At 38.5% G+C, this 19,448-nt stretch overlaps 1 protein-coding gene across 1 annotated transcript in view; it reads left to right on the top strand.

Moving 5' to 3' along the window:
• Nucleotides 1-14,620, top strand: part of LOC135218455 (vesicular inhibitory amino acid transporter-like) — a 28,286-nt gene extending 13,666 nt beyond the window's left edge. The window contains exons 2-3 of the mRNA XM_064254768.1: nt 10,675-10,905; nt 11,509-14,620. Of these exons, the coding sequence (XP_064110838.1) occupies nt 10,675-10,905; nt 11,509-12,459 (1,182 nt within the window). The 3' untranslated portion in view covers nt 12,460-14,620. The remainder of the gene's footprint in view (nt 1-10,674; nt 10,906-11,508) is intronic.
• The last annotated feature ends 4,828 nt before the right edge of the window (nt 14,621-19,448 follow it).

Below are 19,448 nucleotides of genomic sequence, written 5' to 3'. Positions count from 1 at the left end.
TGAAAACTAGCTAGGTCTACCTACCTGTTTTCATTTCTTTTCAGAATCCACACAACAGGAAACGCAGAATCTAGAGTCCAGGTTTTCTGTTTTGCATCTGTCCACACTTGTCCCTTTTTCCACTCAAAACTGCTAGTACATGACTACAGGAGAGTTACAGAAACCACAATCCTTTCCATTCATTCAGTAACCGCCTATACTTATGAATTGTGCAGTGGACGAGCAGCGGAGTTCGGAGTTGGAAGGAAATTTTTGTAAGAGATTTGAGGTTTTCATCTTTAACGTGGGCAGCAAGGAGCGTCTGTTTGCCTAGCCATTGTCTGTGTATATTGCACTCAGAGCAAATGACATTTGAGAGTGTATACACGCTTGCGCTTGCATAGATTTTCCGTGCAAACTGAAAAGTCACGACAGAGCCCACCTTGGAAGTGACGTGAAATGATGCAGAAATACTTTAATGATTCAAAGACTTCAGTGCATAACAATAGGACCACTAAAAGTTCTCACACGTGACTTCCAAAGAAACGCGTATTGTCCAAAAAATAATTATGAAAAACCGTAATTATTTAAGATTATAAGGAAAACGAACGCACACTAAAACACTTTAACGTAGCCAGGGAAACGAGGACTGGACCATTTCATTTACAATAAGCTCTTTCCTTTAATGCTTTCAGTCGCCTCTCTGCCTGCTTGTCTGTGTGGATGTGTTCTGCTTGTCTTGTTAAATGACACTCGTGCTTGCTGTTCGTCTGATGACAATTTGGACGTACGTAACTCAAATATATGAGAGAAACGTCGAGTTTTGTTAGTCTCTCATTTCTCTTGGCATTCGTCTGTTTCTTTGGTAAATTATATTTATATTTAGTGGGATGGATGTGCTCTATATAAACTGAAGTTTAGATGAGGAGTTCCTGTTATTATATAGACGTCTAAATGAAGTGTTTAGTTCTTACGTTCAACTTCAATAGCATTATAAAAATAGAACTGATAGGTCTAACGCACATCTTACTGCACGAGACAACACCTCTCTCTCTCTCTCTCTCTCTCTCTCTCTTCATACTACTGCTACACCAGTTTCAATTTACTTTCTTTGCAGTTTGTTCAACATAATGGTGGACTTGAGACAAAATTTTGCTTGAATATTTGTACCCAGATCATCAATATATTTGTCTTTTTTTTATTCGTCATGCTTCTGTTACATCCTAGAAACGGTTTTGTTAGGCAGATTGTGTGTGTGTGAGAGAGAGAGAGAGAGAGAGAGAGAGAGAGAGAGAGAGAGAGAAACAGCTTGAACGGAAACAATCAATAGCCCTACTCCCATCCGGGAGGAGGTGGTGGTCGCCATCTTGGAACCACGTGTGGGGAGTGGGAGTGGAAGTGTGTTGGGGGGGGGGGGAGGGGGGGGGGGTGGACGGGGGAGTTCTTGGTGGGAATAGGGTGATAACTGGGGAGGGAAGAGAGAGAGGGGGAGAGGGAGGGAGGGGGTGATTAATGAGGAATGGCCAAGAATTAAGGAAAACAAAAGCATTAAAGATGGTTTGCTGTCGAGAGAGAGAGCGGGGGGCTGGTGGGGTTTGGGGTGGGGGGGGGAGAGGATTTGAATCCCCACGGGGAGGGTATTGTCTCGTTTTCTATTTTTCTTCTGCATTATGGCAGAGTTGTACTATCAGGTTTTTGTCTGAACCAGGTCTCTGTTTGTCTGTTTGTCTTCTTATTTTAACTCGAAGAGTACGCTATATACGGTTGTGCGTATGGATGTATAATGACTTATGTAGATATATATATATATATATATAATATATTTATATATTTATATATATATATATATATATATATATATATATATATATATATATATATTATACATATATATGTGTGCGTACAGAATAACAGAGATAATTCACAAGCTTACAAAGTTTATTTTACAGAAAGCAAACAGCATATCAAATCTAAACTCTAGAACTAAGACTGAAGACTTTACCTTTTTAAAGGACCCGAATGCATGATTTCGTAAGAGAGAAATGTGGTTAGATATAAATAATTTTTAAAAAGGAGATTTCATCAGTGATAACAGACGAAAATACTTATATATACTTTGTCTCTTGTCTGGTGGACTGTGCTTTGTAAATTCAGGAATGTTTAAACACTAAGGATGGGTTCCTACTTTACAAATCGACCCCATCCCTTTTTGGGGGGTTGGGGCAGTGTCGAATACGCGTCCGTTCATTTTTTTTTTTATTTATCGGCATCGACGGTGATCTTATCATTGAACTCTTGTTACAGCAAAGTATCAGCTCTCTCTCTCTCTCTCTCTCTCTCTCTCTCTCTCTCTCTCTCCATCCAGGATGTATGGTGAGACAAACAATTTGATAAACTAAAGAAAAAGTTAAAAAAATGGAAGAATGCGTATCGACATTTTGCTCCAAAAAATAAATAAATTTAAAAAATAAATAAATAAGTCTACGTCTAACGTTAACAAACATGCTGAGGTTTTCGCTTTGGACAACGTTAGTATTTTCTACGAGGAGGACCTCTGTTGGGGTCGGGGTGGGGGAATTCTTTTTATACGAGTTTTTATATTGCTAAAAGATCTCTCTCTCTGGTTCCATATTATTATAAATTATAAATGTCCGCTCATTTTTTCTTTCTGGGTAATCTATAGGAAATTTTTAAAATGTGGTGGTCCAGATAATTAGGCTATATTTATTCACTCTTAAAACTGAAAATCTCAAATATTTATCAAAAAGTTGTTGCCATTAAACAAAATATTATTGAATGAATACAATATATTTGTTTTAGTATTGAATATTACACGAAAAAGACAATAATTTTGTGGGAAAATTGCCAAATGTCAGAATGATGAGCACAAGACCTGTTATCCTATCTTAAATGCCGGCAGAGAAGTTTTGCAAAATATATATACTGACCTTTCTTGCTACATATTTAAGGATAGAACTGTTATATATATATATATATATATATATATATCTATATATATATATATATATGTGTGTGTGTGTGTGTGTGTGTGTGTGTGTGTGTGTGTGTGTGTGTGTGTGTGTGTATGTCTGGTAGAAGTCTGTTATAACAGAATTCCATCTAATAAAAAGGAGCCCATAAAAACACCAAAATATAGAGAGAGAAATACTATATTTCAGAGACTGCTGTCTCCCTCTTCAGGTAGATGAATGAGAAAAGTTACAGAAAAGGTGGTATTTATACTTAAGAGGTCCATCCACAGGTAAGCCAATTTAAGTTATTCCCGCTGGTAATCTTCCTTTAATCTTCTAAGCGTTGGTTGAATGAAAACCTTGTCAGTGATATCTGAGTCCCTCCATGCTCCCTTTGAGATATTCATTACCTGCCTCTCTTTATTATATATATATAATATATATATATATTATTATATATATTATATATATATACATACACACATATACATATACATATCATATAAATATACATATACATTATACATATACATATACATATACATATGCATAGCAGAAGCTAGGTACTATGTCGTACCTCTTAAGTAAATGGGAATACAATCCACAATGATGGAAAATCCTTATGTAGTTTTATAATAAAAACATATATTTCTTGCACAGCAAATTACATATAGCTTTCGACCATCAGCTGTGGTGGTCCCGTTCATTAAAATGTGCTATATCGCATTTTAGTGAACAGGACCACAGCTGATGGTCGAAAGCTATAATTTGCTGTACAAGAAATATATATTTATTAAAACTACAGAAGGATTTTACATCATTGTGGATTGTGTCCCCATATATATATATATATATATAGCTATATATATATATATATATATATATATATATATATACTATATATATATATATAACTAAAAGTATATTTTGAACAGCATAAAGAGTTACGCGTCGCCTTTCATTGCTACTCAATATTGTGTCTCAGGTTTAATTACTATATCTAGAAACCGGAATTGCTTATCGATTCGCACGCAGACATGAGAAACAGACAGACAGCCAGACGCACAGACGCACACTTTGGACAAAACAACAGAAGAAACAACACTAACAACAAGAAAAAACACAGCAACAATCATAACCTAAATGTTTGAGATGATGATGAAGATTCTTGTAACTGACAACAAACATTTTCCTCTTAATTCGAAATGTTGCCAGTGGCTCTGACACCTATTTTGGTTTGAAAATGTTGTCATTGGCTCTGACACCTTTTTTGGCTTGAAAATGTTGTCATTGGCTCTGACACCTTTTTTTGGTTTGAAAATGTTGTCAATGGCTCTGACACCTATTTTGGTTTGAAAATCAATGGCTCTGACACCTATTTTGGTTTGAAAATGTCAGTGGTTCTGACTCCTTTTTTGGTTTGAAAATGTTATGAGTTGCTCTGACACCTTCTTTGGTTTGGAAATGTTGTCAATGGCTCTGACACCTTTTTTGGTTTGAAAATGTTATGAGTAGCTGTGACACCTTTTTTTAATGTTGTCAGTGGCTCTGACACCTTTTCGGCTTGAAATTGTTGTCAATGGCTCTGACACTTTCTTTAGTTTGAAAATGTTGAGTTGCTCTGATACCTTTTCTGTTGAAAAATGTTGTCAGTGGCTCTGACACCTTTTTTTAATGTTGTTAGTGGCTCTGACACCTTTTTTTAATGTTGTTAGTGGCTCTGACACCTTTTTGGTTTGAAAATGTTGTCATTGGCTCTGACACCTTTTTGGTTTACGTCAAGTTATGTTTGCCTCAGCATTATATAAAGAAGAAGTAAAAAAAGGAATATATTCTTCCTTTATTTTTTCTTCATTTTATTTACTCATGTATTGAGCCTGCAGCCCCCAGCTTAAACCCCCCTTTTATTCCTTTTACTGTACCTCCGTTCATATTCTCTCTCGTCCATCTTGCTTCCCACCCTCTCCTAACAATTGTTTCATAGTGCAACTGCTTTGAGGTTTTCTTCCTGTTACACCTTTTGGTTTCCCTTTCAATGTTGAATGACCTCATAGGTCCCAGAGTTTGGCTTGGCAAAAGCTCGCTAATTAACCTTATCGTACGTGAATTTTTCATCATCCAGGTTTCTTCCCTTGGTCCCCAACTCTTTAGTCTGTTTTTCTGTATCGATTTTAGGGCGTCTTTACTTTAGTACTACATTCACATCAACCGTGCATTTGATGCTATGGCCAGTACCCCTCACGAACTACTCCTGATTGGCTGTTGATAGGCCAAGTCAACGATGGGCCCTGGGTGAAACTCAGTCTCTCTCGAGAGTTCACATAGGCAGGATCTATGTCCCACACCTTCTGAGAGATACGTCTTTCAAACGTATACCTCAGAAGAGGTGGAACATACGTCCTGCCTATGTGAACTCTCGAGAGAGACTGAGAGTTTCCAGACCTGTGGTTGGCTTATCAACAAGCAGTCAGGAACGTCGTAAGGAACGGTCCTAGACATCAAATGCACGGTTGATGTGAATCTACTTTTTTAATAGGCATTATCTTCCCCCAAGCATTATTTATTTATTAATTTGTCAAATTATGTATTTTTTCAAATAACTGATCTCTTGTTTCTGCATTTCCCGTTACCTCCTGTTACCACTTTCAAATGAACGCCATATCATATTCTTAGTAGGAAGCTTGAATTTCAAGTCAGTGGTCTCTTTGGTGGGTTTGTTCCACATGAATAGGTTTCATCTTCAGAATAAGAATAATAAGAGGAAATATCTCCAAATTAACATTTTGACGAAGAAATCAAAATGAAAACCCTGATGAGACCCTAAGCTTCAAAGGGCATCATTGGTCATTTAGGCTTTGTTTATCTGTCTGGAGTACCTGCGTGTTATCTCAAGTGTGACCTTGCGACCAGTATTCTCCGAACTGGATTCCCTTCTTCCCCTTCGCCTCTGAATTGATCTTGCTTGTGGAACAGCCTCTCTACTGGAGGATGCCGTGCAATTGGAATTTCAGAAATTCCAGCGAAGATGCAATGCATTACTACCATACTACTATTCTTCTTGCAGTTTGATACATTTTTACATTTATTTATATTTATCACTTTTTTTTTTTTTTTTTTTTTGAAGAAGCGGTATCTCCTCTTCTTTCTGTATTTCCCTTTACTTCCTCTTACTTCTTCCTCATGAACATCAGTTATTTGGGAGATTGAATTTCTGGATCATGGCCCCTTTGGTGGGCTTGATCCGTACCAATAGGTTTCATCTACTGAATAATAATAACAATAATTGGGAAAAACTCTCTATCGCGAGAGTATATTTAATGTTCTAAAAGCTAACGACCGGTGTCGACAATCCTCAGCGACTCTGTTTATTTATTTTTAAATTCACCTCAGTACATGTTGTGCCTAATCATTCATTTGGACTAAAGATGAACGCAGGGAAGAGTTAGAAAGCTTTGTAAAGGGTTTTTAAATCATACACGAACTCGCCACATTTTATTATTATTGTGGAACTCTTAGAACTTCAACAATAATAGTTGTGATTTCTCGTTTGTTCGTTAAGCAATTATAATAATAATAATAATATTAATAATATGCTTTATTTCAGCTCAGGGCCATATACATTGAATATACAAAATACAGACAGTAACATACACAATCTAGATACATGACATGTAAAATAGAAAAAGAAAATGAATAATCGGCACTTATCCACAAAATAGCTGAGGTTAGCACAAAAGCCAGCAATCATCATAATGGTAATAACAGTAATATTGGTGAGAAAAAAAAATGCATTGAGAGTAATAACAGCTAGTGCACATATTATACAACTTAAATTTCAACTATAGACCTTAGGTGTTACAGTATTATCAGTGGCAGGTGAGTGCTAAATACATAAATTAAATGTAAATAAAACTTTAACTTGATAGTAATCACAGTAATAATAAAAAATTAGAATATCATGCAATCAAAAAATTGTAATAATGACAAAAACTGCAGATGACATCTTGCCAATACAGAGATTAAGTTCTTTTATGGGACAAAGGCCTCATTTTCCCATCTTTCCCACAATTTAGATTTTCTTCTTGTTTCACTCCTTAGGATGCTTTGTATGAGCGAGTTGCTGCTGTTTCTCACTCGGGTTACCAGACTGGACATTGTTCGCCTAACAATGATTTTTAAATTGTCCAGGTGGTTTTCTATGAACATCTGTGTGGCGGAGTGGTAGCGGGGAGTGTTTGTGAGGCGTCTCAGAATGTCCATTGTGCACAACAGTGATGCATCTCATGGTCTCTCGGGTATAGTTCGTCCAGAGGGAACACCCATAGATACGGTAGCAGTACGAGCGGAAGAGCAGCAGTTTCACGTCTCGGTGACAGAAGGCAAACCTCCTTGCAATCATGTTGCCAGCTGCACATAGTTTACGACGCCTCTGTTCAATGTCTGCCGTATCTTTTAGGTCGTCGATGATAATGTGACCCAAATACGGAAATTCGTGCACAAATTCCAGCCGATGGTTTCCGAGGAAATTTGAGGTTCTGCAATATGCTTAAGCGATCTCGGGAGCAGCGACATGCACAGGGTCTTGGTTTCGTTGTAGATTATATCAAATTCCTCTGCATATTGGCGGCAAGCGATGCGATGAGTCGTCGGAGACCTTGCACTGATGGGGAAATCAGAACCATATCGTCGGCGTAACAGAGGTTGTTTATAGTTGTTTCATTGACGGTGCATCCGATTGGGAGCGAGTTCAGTTTGACATTCAAGGCATCTGTGTACGTATTAAACAGGTATGGAGAGAGAATGCCCCTTGCCGAAGCCCGTTTAGGGAGCCGAAGGTGTAATGATAATACGTTACCCCCATTTGACACAGAATTGCTGTGGTGGAAAAACCAGCAATGTGAAATGCCAATTAGATACAGGGGTGTGGCCTTTTATGCAGCTTCAGGAAGAGCTTCAGGTAGTTTACTCTGTCAAATGCTTTTCTCACATCTACAAAACAAAGGAAAACAGGAGAGACTGATGATAGGTAGTAGTTCAGCAATTCTTTCAGTATGTAGATGCAGGTGTCGGTTGAGTGGTTTGCTTTAAACCCGAACTGGTTGTCAGTGGTGTGTAGAAAGGGGAGAAGTCTCACTAGAAGAACAGACTCAAGTATCTTCGATGCGATCGTTGTGATTGCAATCGGCCGGTAGTTGCCAGGGTCAGCTGCGTCCTTTAGCTTGTTTTTTATTAATGGTATCAAGTGAACTAAGAGTAGGGAAGTCTGGAAGAAACCGGTGAATGATGCACGCATTGAGTAGGGCAGCTAGCAAAATGTAAATTATCGGATGGCAGAATTTGAAGGCCTCTGCAGGAAGACCATCACAGCCGGGTGATTTATTATTAGGTAGGCTGTTTATGGCATCGCTGATGTTACCTGGCGTAATACGGTCTGCAAAATGAAATTGAATGTTGTCAGTAAGGAGGTTATCTACATCCCTTCGGGAATCTTGATCATTTATGCAATTCAGGATATTGTTGAAGTGATCGCCCCACATTCTTGCAATAGCTTCGTCTCCGACTGCTTCCCCTACTCTCTGTGATAGCTTTTTAGTTTTGGGATTTAAGGACTGGATATCTTTCCAAAGACGAGGATAATCACCAGATTCTAAGTTTCTAGACATTGCATCGGCTCTTAGTTGTTTTTCATTTAACCTGCAGTGCTTAAGAGCAAGTTTGAACTGCGCTTTCGCCTGTCTCATTAGTAATGCAGTGTGCCCTTCCCTGGGGCTACCATTTTGCCTCCACAGTAAAAACATTTCTCGTGAGTATGTATACAGATCTTTAACCAAGTCATTCCATCCAGGTATATTACGAGAATTACCTTGACGAAATCTGTAGGCAATCCTGCCCGAAGCAAGCATAGCGGAGATTATGTTCGAATAGAATTCATTCAGATCCCTCTTGTGGTGGTCAATTGATATGTTAAAAATGATTTGGCTTTAAACTTCCGGGTTTACTGCCTTTCACTTCTGAGAGAATTCGACAGGAGAAGGTATAGTAAATCATTCGGCCCTTTTGGGCAAATGCGTCTCGTAACTCAACTCAAACGTTTAGTGCCACAGCGAGAGACGTCATAGTTAATTAACGTTAAGGTGATAAGGCAGTTCTTGCCGAGTTCAGTGGGTGACTTCATCGATAGGCGGTATCTCTCTCTCTCTCTCTGCAGTGAGAAAGTATTGGAATAGGTTAAAACTCTCTCGCTGCTTCTTCAGTGTTCTGCACAACTCATGCAAAAGTATTTACCGAAATTAAACTCTCTCTCTCTGTCTCGTAGGATTTTGGCGAATATCTATGATATCTATATAGATATATATATATATTATATAATATATATATATATATATATATATATATGATACTTATATATAATATACATACATGCAACATAATACACCTTACTTTTCTGATTTTATTAAGTGTCCTACTGCGAAACACTAAATTTAATATAAAATCATAACGTACCACCACAAAAAATCGAGTAAATCACCATTTTTTAGGCTGATGATATCATTATTCACTCTCCCTTCTCCTTTCTCTGTTAAGGTATTCTTATTCTCTTTTTCTGATTCTTTCATTACCGCCAAAAACAATACTATAGTAGATTCACAGCAACCGTGCATTTGATGTCTAGGCCCGTCCCTTACGACGCTCCTGATTGGCTGTTGATAAGACAGTCACAGGGCTGGAAACTCTGTCTCTCTCGAAAGTTCACATGGGTAGGATCTATGTTCCACCTCTCCTGAAAGACGTATACCTCAGGAGAGGTGGAACAAACATCCTACCCATGTGAACTCTCGAGAGAGACAGAGTTTCCAGCCCAGTGACTGGCTTATCATCAGCCAATCAGGAGCGTCATAAGGGACTGGCCTATATATCAAATGCACGGTTGCTGCGAATCTACTATAGACCAAAGACAGTCACTGGGACGGCAAGTCAGAAGTGTAACAATCTGAGCATCGTCAAGGCCAATATCCAAAGAATACTCTTTGGATATTGGTCTAGAGGCCATCTTCATCTCCCATTCATCACCATTTTAATCGTCATAAGGAACACTCTCCGTTATTATTCAAGGCGCCATTGTCTTATTAAAGTCTAAAGCTCAGTGTTAACTTCTTCGTATATTTGTATGTGAATTTTTCTCCATCCAGGTTTCTTCCTTGGTCCCCAACTCTCTAGTCTGCTCTTCTGTATCGATTTTAGGGCGTCTTCACCAGGCATCATCTTCCCTCAAGCATTGTTTATTTATTCATTTGTCAAATTATATATGTTTTCAAGTAACTGATCTCTTGTTTCTGTATTTCCCGTTACCTACTGTTACCTCTTTCAAATGGACACCGTATTCTTAGTAAGAAGCTTGAATATCAAATCAGTGGCCCCTTTTGTGGGTTTGATCAATTATAATAATAATAATTTATATTGCTCTTTTATAATAACTGACTCTCTGTATTTCCCATTACCTACTGTTACTTCTTTTAAATGAACACCATATTCATAGTAGGAAGCTTGAATTTCAAGTCAGTGGCCCCTTTGGTGGGCTTGGTCTATAATAACAATAACAGTAATAATAATAGTTTATATTCCTCTTTTTTAATAACTGACTCTTTCTGTATTTCCCATTACCTACTGTTACTTCTTTCAAATGAACACCAGCTCCACGTCTCCATGTTTCCCGCTCTTCCAGGGGATGTTCATCGTGTCCCTTCCATACGCCGTGCTGCACGGAGGCTACTGGGCCCTCGTGGCCATGATTGGCATAGCCTACATCTGCTGCTACACGGGCAAGATCCTGGTGGACTGTCTCTACGACCTGAACGAGGAGGGACAGTTGGTCAGGGTTCGGCACTCCTACAAGGGCATCGCTAAGGAGGTCTTCGGCCAAAAGTGGGGCGGGAAAATCGTCAACTCAGCTCAGGTGAGGAAGCTGGAATATTAGTATAGTATTTTTTGCTGTCATTGTGAGTTTGTTTACTACTGGGTAGCAGACGGCAAGTTTTACATTTGATGGTTTGTAATGATACCAAAGAAAATAATACTATACTCTGTTTTTTTCCATTTGTCCAACTGCCTGTAGCGTTTCCTCATGGTAACACTGCGTCCTGGGCTTTAAATAATATCCTATTTCGAATATTAACGGTGTAATTCGCATACAGTAAACTATTAAAACACTTTTCAGTTGCAAATGAACACCAAGATATCCTTTTATTTACTTCAAACTTACACATAGCGTAACTATTTAAAGCCCGGGACGCAGTGTTACAATGCATGACCACCACAGGCGGATGGACAGATGGAAAAAAACAGAGTATAGCAAGAGTCTTATGACTGAATGTTGGTTATTTCCATGTTCATAATTTGCAGGTATTCCAGAGGTGATGTGTCTTGTTGAATAGTTTTGACACTGTTTATTCAGAGATGATGTGCCATGTTTGAATAGATTTGACACTTATGTTTATTACTGCTTGCCTGGATGCAGCATCATTCATTGCCGTAATCTAATCTGCCATGTTACTTCTAGTTAATCGAGCTGCTGATGACCTGTATCCTCTACATCGTGCTCTGCGGAGACCTGATGATAGGCAGCTTCCCAGACGGACCGATTGACACCAGGTCTTGGATGATGATCTGCGGCATCATCCTCCTGCCCTGCGGATTCCTCAAAAACCTCCACCACGTCTCCACACTCTCCTTCTGGTGCATGATTGCCCATCTCGCCATCAACATCATTATCTTCGCCTACTGCATAGGCAACGCCCCCACCTGGGCTTGGTCCAAAGTCATGTTCCGAATTGACATTTTAGAGTTCCCAATAGCTCTTGGGATCATCGTCTTCAGCTACACTTCCCACATCTTCCTGCCAACGCTCGAGTACAACCTCATCGACAGGTCTAAATTCACCTGCATGTTGAACTGGAGTCACATCAGTGCTGCCCTCTTCAAGTCTCTTTTCGGCTACGTTGGGTTCCTGACCTGGGCCGAAGACACAGAGGAGGTGATCACCAACAACTTGCCAAACCCGACCTTCAAAGGTTTTGTGAATCTCATCCTAGTTGTGAAAGCGCTGCTGTCTTACCCACTACCTTATTATGCTGCTTGTGAAATCATCGAAGTCACTTTCTTCCGAGGTCGTCCAAAAACGGTCTTCCCCTCTGTCTGGGCACTGGATGGGGAATTGAAAGTCTGGGCCTTAGGCATACGGGTGATCGTAGTAGTGTTCACCATCCTCATGGCCATATCAATCCCACACTTCGCCATCTTGATGGGGCTGATCGGGTCCTTCACTGGCACGATGTTGTCCTTCATCTGGCCCTGCTACTTCCACCTAAAAATAAAGGCCGGGAAATTAGAGTGGGGAGACATAGCCTACGACTGGTTTGTTATTTTCTTGGGCTTCCTGTTTGGCATCATTGGCATCACCACATCCTTCTATGCCCTGATAGAGGCCTTCCAGATTGGTCTGCCCTTCTAGTGCTCAAGAGACTGTAGTCCTGTGGTTTATACTTTGCCTCAGAAGGAGGCTCATGCATCCAGATTAAAGTTGTTGCAGCGCGCAGTGATGCGAAGTCTGCGGAAGTTTGTTCTCAAGTTTAGTTGCGGGCAGCACGCACATTCAGAAGTATACAAACTTGCGCAAAATTTGTATAGATTTATTAGCTTGAAAAGTTCTCGATGCAGCAATAAGAATCTCAGTGGAGATGGGGAAGTGTGGCACCTAAGTAGACTTGCCAGCATATAGTTAGCAGCTGAACATGTGTAGTTGATCCATAGAGGAGCGAGATCTCAGAATACAAATCATGATCTGTCAACAAAGCACCGGAGAGTAATCCAGAATGTTGGATAGCAGACGTGCTAAGAGCCAGCAAACTGCTGTGGCAGCAGGCATTGCCTGATTGTTTTTGTCTGACCATTGATCACAAGGGTCAGGCTTAACCGTGTCTTCCAGGGAGTCATATCCCACCTTCTCAGAGTAAACTTATTACCTGATGGTAACCAAGTCTTCCAATTAATCGTGATGCAGTTTATAATAGCCAGCCGTTGGTCGCTAGGAAAAAAAAAAAAAAAAAAAAAAAATTAGAGAATAGTCGACAGTGCAAAGCGGTCAGGAGCTCCTTCTTTAGCTCTACTGATGAAAACAAAACATGAGGGAAAAAGTGTAGTGTTAGTTAGAAAAGAAAATGCTTCCCTAGTGCCTCTTCATGATCCCTGAGATAGACCAGTCGTGAGTTTTCATTGTGTATGATGAACAACCTCTTTTCTGATGTATGTGCGTACGTCTGTGGCAGATCTACAAAAAAAAGAATAACACTTTCCACTTACTCTCCATGATGTCTCTAGGCCTAATCTTTTAAAAAAATGTAATTGTATTGAATCTAGCTTGTTTGTCCTGTTAGATGACTGGGGAGTGTGTCTGAAAGTCATAGACAACTGAATGGTCTTATCTCTTGGGTAATATTCTTTGGCAACAACAACCCGTAAGCATTTCCAGTGACATCATCAAATTTGACCCTCCTATGTGACCAGCCGGCAGGATACTTCCATGTTACCAAGTCTTCCAGTAACTCAATGTGATGATGTTTTCAGTCATGATGAGTGAAAGTGGGTGAGTGATGGATGATCCGTTGGTCGAGTCGGATTTCAGATCCTTCTTAAGAGGTATGTTACAAGGTAATCCCAATTCTTTAGTATTCACGGTTATTTATACGTGTTTGTATACAACAGAAGCACGGTTCTGATTGTAGTGAATGAATGAAAGAAAGCTAAAAAATGACACCGTTATCATTCGGTATATACGCTTCTGTAGCAGGTATATTGATCTCGAGCTTGATCGTTTATGCAGCCACATAACGGAATATCTACATCCATAGAATCTGCTTAAAAGCAATTGGTCCTCTATAAAGGTTTCTTACGTGAAATAGCAATGAGAAACTTATCTACGATAGCAAAGAGTCGCGGAGTGAGGGGGCGAAGGTATATACCAAACCACACAGTTCATGATTCGTCGATTTTCGACCTGGAAATCGCTGTCGTCTTTCCCACCGTCGTATCATTATGCTTAAGGGGACTTTCACACACACATACGACAGAGACAATTCATCATCTTTTACTCTTTCATTTCATCATTGAGGCGTCTTTCTACTGATGTGACGGCATTAAAGGGATAAACCCAATCCCAGCTCCCTTTTGGATTATCTGCTTAGGGGCTCGTGGGATATGGCCGTTGCGTCTATCAGCTTTAAAACCCAGCCAATGGAGAGAGAGAGAGAGAGAGAAAGAGAGGTAGGGTGGGTGTAGGAGTGGGATGGACCATGTAGTGGTTGGAGGGGTTCGACCCCAGGAACTGGCTGTTTCTAATATGACGTCACAAGAGAGGGGAGTACGGCTTTCGGTTTGGGTATTTTGGACGTCCCAAAGATCATCGAATTTTTTTTATAACTTCATAAGTTTTTCTTATATAACATTTTATGAGTTTTAGTCGAATTGTTATCACTATCGGCGCTGTATCTCGTGTGAGTTATGGTTTAGGTCTAAACTGTATGGTCAGGGATCTATGAGAACTCAGGACGTTTGAGAAAAATCCAGCTCCGTTTATATTCATCGATGAGATTCATGTCTCTCTCTCTCTCTCTACTTCTAAGAATATATAGATAATATTATATAATAAATAATATTTATATCTATATATATATATATATATATATATTATATATATATATATATATTATATACATAGGCCTATACACACACATACACACAATTGCAATTCGTATGCACAACTGCATGCAGTACATTTATAATCGTACACGAAAATAACACAGAGCATACATTATTAAGTAACTAATATCCACGTTGGTTTTGCTGAATAAAAAAAAGTACCACCTCCCAAGATAAGAAAAAAAGAAGAAACTTAAAGAAGGGACCGAGAAGAGTTAAGAAACGTGGAAGGAAGAAAAAGAGAAAAAGAGGAGACCTCATTGAGAAGAAATCAATAAGGGCTGAGTAGACCATATTTAACTCTATTTCTGCACCACTGAACTATGGTCATTCCCTAGTCCGTTTTGTTGTGCTGGAATTGTATATATTATTTCGTATTGTCGTGATTGATGTATATTTTATCACTTTTCCTGTCTTATTTTAATATCGATTCAACACGATAATCTCTCGTTTCAGTGCATGAGGTGCACGATAATGAACTAAATTTAGTACCGTTCACAGGAACTTTTATTTCTTTTTTTTCTTTTCTGAAACGCGAAGAGCCTCAATGAAAATCACTTCTCTTTTTCAATGATAAAGTCAATTTAATCTAGCATCGAAATTAACATTAATATGAAATAAAATATATTCGAGATTCGCATCTCTTGATTTTCGTGTCAGCATTGCAAAGTCAGCAGCGTACGAGAGCCATAAAAACTTTAATGTTCCGTGCACATGGCAGTGGGGAGATAGTTAATATATTGAAATAATAGAATTAAAGACGAGTATTTGATACGTTATAGTTCACTACAAAAGGAAACGCTGCAGTGTATATTCTGTAATAAAAAAATTAAAGTGAATTATGGGGAAATTGTAAGACGTTGAACCATAGGCTTCGCCCACTCACCCCTAGACCATACAATCCTTGCTGCAATCATAATCTTTATGAATTATGCTCACGTATAACAGCTAATAATTCGTTAGACGACGGATGCATTGTGGATAATTTCATTGATAGTTTCAAATTTGCTGTAACTTTAGCCATTTCCTCTTCCCTGAGTGCTAGAAGGATCTGAGGTCCGTCTCGTCACGGCGCATGCTTGCAAGGAAGAGTGCATGTCTGTCTGTCTGTCTGTCTGTCAGTCTGTCTGTTTGTTCGTCCCGTTCTTGTAACAGAGAAAGGTTTGTCGAAACATCATCTTAGAGTAATTTGAAACCAAGTCTTCCAATAGTTAAGGTGATTTTAGCAAAGCAAAATAAAATAAACAAATAAATAAATGATTAATGCCCATTTATGACATGTTACTGTATTATAAGGACGAGCGTCGACGCGAGTACGATGATGACGCCATCTTGTTTTTAGATCTGTGTCTCCCCGGATTATTTGTAGTTATCAAAAAAAAAAATGAAGAAGTAGTTCTTGGGAACTGTGAACGTCAGGGCATTAACAATTCCCACAAAATCCCCATCCAAAAAAAAAATAATGATTAAAATGTCTTCCATGTGTTAAGTTGTTAAATGTTAGCGTGTAAGGATCTATAGTTGCCTGGTTAAATAAATCGTTGTCTGTAAGATATTGCCATTTTATACCACAGTCTTGCGAGGAGATTTACCAGCTGTTCCGAGTGTTTCGCCGTGAAAGCCATTTCTATACATATCAGAGTAACAGAGAAGCTAAAAATAAATAATAAAAAAATTATTGTACCTTTATACAAGCGATTGTACATACCTTCACGCCAAAATCAGGAGAAACGAATATTGTTCAAACATGTACTATGTATTAAAAGAATTATAATCTAAGTCTTTAGCCCAAAAATGAATAAAAGAGCGAACCATACGAATTGCAACTAGGAGAAAGTTGAGTAATGTTCCCTTGATAGGCTCAGTGGCTAGCTGGCCTCGACCTTACCAAGTAGGTTAAAGACTTGCTGAGGTCCGGGCCGTCTTTTGAAACGAGTCAGTGCGAAACAGTATTGAAATAAAGTGGATGATATTACTTGTGGACTTTTATTTCTGATCCTTTTTTTTTCCACCTGATAAAGACTCCAACGGAAAAATTGCTCTCACCTCTGACCTCTCAGTCAGTCAGTCGTGAAGTAGTGAGAGAAGAAGCAGGTACTGTTGAGGTACGGTGACAACGCATTTTAACAGTGGAAGGACACTTTCATTAGCTGGTAAGTGAATTGTTAGAGGACTTAACCTATAAAAAATGGGCTATTTCCCTAAATAGATTTTTTTAAATTGTGTTTTAAAACTTGCACCACAACCCGCTAATTGGCTTAGTTATTAATGATCTTGGCTTTTAAACCAAAATCTTTTGAATGATCCAATTTTGTGTTCCAATATGATAAACACCCTTATTTCATTTTGCCATCTCATCACTCGGCTCAAAATTAATAATTTCAGGAGCGTGTAGTTTATTGTTAGCCATTCTCAAGGTCAGGGTCCCCAAAACACAGGTCACCCGATGTTTGACCCTTTTACCCGAAGGAACAGTTCGAATTACAATACAATCGTGTAACTATTTCTTCTTCTTCTTCTCCATTTGCTATTCATAATTTTTCTTATTTTCAGCTTACAAGTGCATCTGAAGTTTATTGAGAGGTATCTCTACTGCTAAGTTATTCGTTGGATGAGTGAGTTGCGTGCTTGCCTACCGGTTCGGTAGTCGCGAATTCTATTCCCCGCTCTGCCAACGTGGAATCAGAGAAATTTATTTCCGGTGATTAGAAATTCATTTCTCGTTATATAATGTGGTTCGGATCCCACAATAAGCTGTAGGTCCCGTTGCTAGGTAACCAGCTGGTTCCTAGCCACGTCGAAATATCTAATCCTTCGGGCTCAGCCCAAGGGGAGCTGCTAACCAGCTCAGTGGTCTAGTTAAACTAAGGCTTACTTAATCTCTACTGTTACTGTAATTCTCTGTCCAAATAGACATTTATTTTACTTCTTCCCATCACAGACAATTTGAAAGTTTTGGTTTCATCACATTGGCTGTCCCATTGAGCTCTTGGTAGATCTCCACTTCTCATCAAGTGACAATTAACTGTTTTGATAAATATTCGCTATCACAGGCCCCGTATCTATACCACCCTGAATTAGGCTGTAAGATCACTTTCCGTCACTTTCTTTTCACACTATGGCACTCATCGTTTCATGGTGACTTGGGGTCATATCACAAAATCGCTACTGAAAACATTTATACATGACAGCCAACGCTTCGGTTAAGATTACTTAACTACGTATTTATGTTGTAAGCGCCTCAGCGGCGTGATCAGTATGGTCTTGACCCGCCACCTCGCTGGCCGCGAGTGCGATGCTCGGGCATTCCATTGAGGTGTGAGTGATGTGTATTTCTGGTGATAGAAGTTCACTCTCGACGTGGTTCGGAAGTCACGTAAAGCCGTTGGTCCCGTTGCTGAATAACCACTGGTTCCATGCAATGTAAAAACACCATACACACAGCATATTTATGTTGTGCTAAATATTTACAGAAAGTGGAATTCTATATCCCTGCCAAAGAATGGGAATTTCTAATTAGCTCAATGTTCCATAGAATACCGGTTACGTAGGACATACGAAAAAAGTGGCATCTGCAGCTATCCTTACAGTAATATATGCTTTACGATCAATAATTATTTTTCAAATTTGTCGAGGGAAATTTAGGCATAAATCATACGACTGAGAAGGTAAGCACACCTTTAGCTATTCATTTAGTAACAAAATTCAACAACAAAAGTATCACTGAGAAAATAATAAGTTGAAGCACACCTGTAGCTATTACTATTAACAAAATTCAACAGCAAAATTATCACTGAGAAAAAAATAAATTGAACCACACCTTTAGCTATTATATTAGTAATGAACTTCAACAACAAAATTACCACTGAGAAAAAGAAAAGTTGACAAAATTCAACAACAAAATTATCATTGAGAAAAAAATAAGTACAATCACTTTTAGCTATTACTAGTAATAAAATTCAACAACAAAATTATCATTGAGAAAAAAATAAGTACAATCACTTTTAGCTATTACTAGTAATAAAATTCAACATCAAAATTATCACTGAGAAAAAATAAGTTGAATCACACCTTTAGCTTTTATATTAGTAATGAAATTCAACAACAAAAGTATCGCTGAGAAAATAATAAGTTGAAGTGCATTGGTAGTCGTAGTCATAAGCTGAGATTGAATTGCTGAATAAGTGTAAACCGGAGAGCAGAAAATGAATTACGAAATAGTTACCGAAAGGTCTTGTATTACGAGAACTCGTTACAAGACAAAGTTCTAGAGCCAAAACGGACCCTGCGACATCGAAGTACATCACAGGTAGGAGTCAGTTATTGAGTTTTTTCTTTTTCTTCTTTTTCTGGAGTCTCAAATAAGAACGCCACTAACGTCATTTAAGAGGGTGAACCAATGAGATGCATGTTTCAATCCCGTTAACTATCTCAAGCGAGGAGAGAGAGAAAAAAGAAAGTCAGGAAATTGAAAACATTTAAAAAAATCCAAAGTTCGCCAATAATAAAAGAAGCCCATTGAACCTTGGAATACGAGGTTTAAGAAGTAATTTATATATATATATATATATATATATATATATATATATATATTATATATATATATACTCATTCCAATATCCAAACATATATTCCGTTTATATTTGTTTATTTATTGTTAATCTTTGCAATCTCAAGCCAAACTGGTTATATATTTCCCACAAACAAATGCGAACAGTCCTTTTTACGCCGTTGACATACAATAGT

The sequence above is a fragment of the Macrobrachium nipponense genome, chromosome 9, assembly GCF_015104395.2.
Source record: "Macrobrachium nipponense isolate FS-2020 chromosome 9, ASM1510439v2, whole genome shotgun sequence".
In the NCBI taxonomy this organism is placed as follows: domain Eukaryota; kingdom Metazoa; phylum Arthropoda; class Malacostraca; order Decapoda; family Palaemonidae; genus Macrobrachium; species Macrobrachium nipponense.
This window is presented reverse-complemented; position numbering and strand designations above follow the sequence as displayed.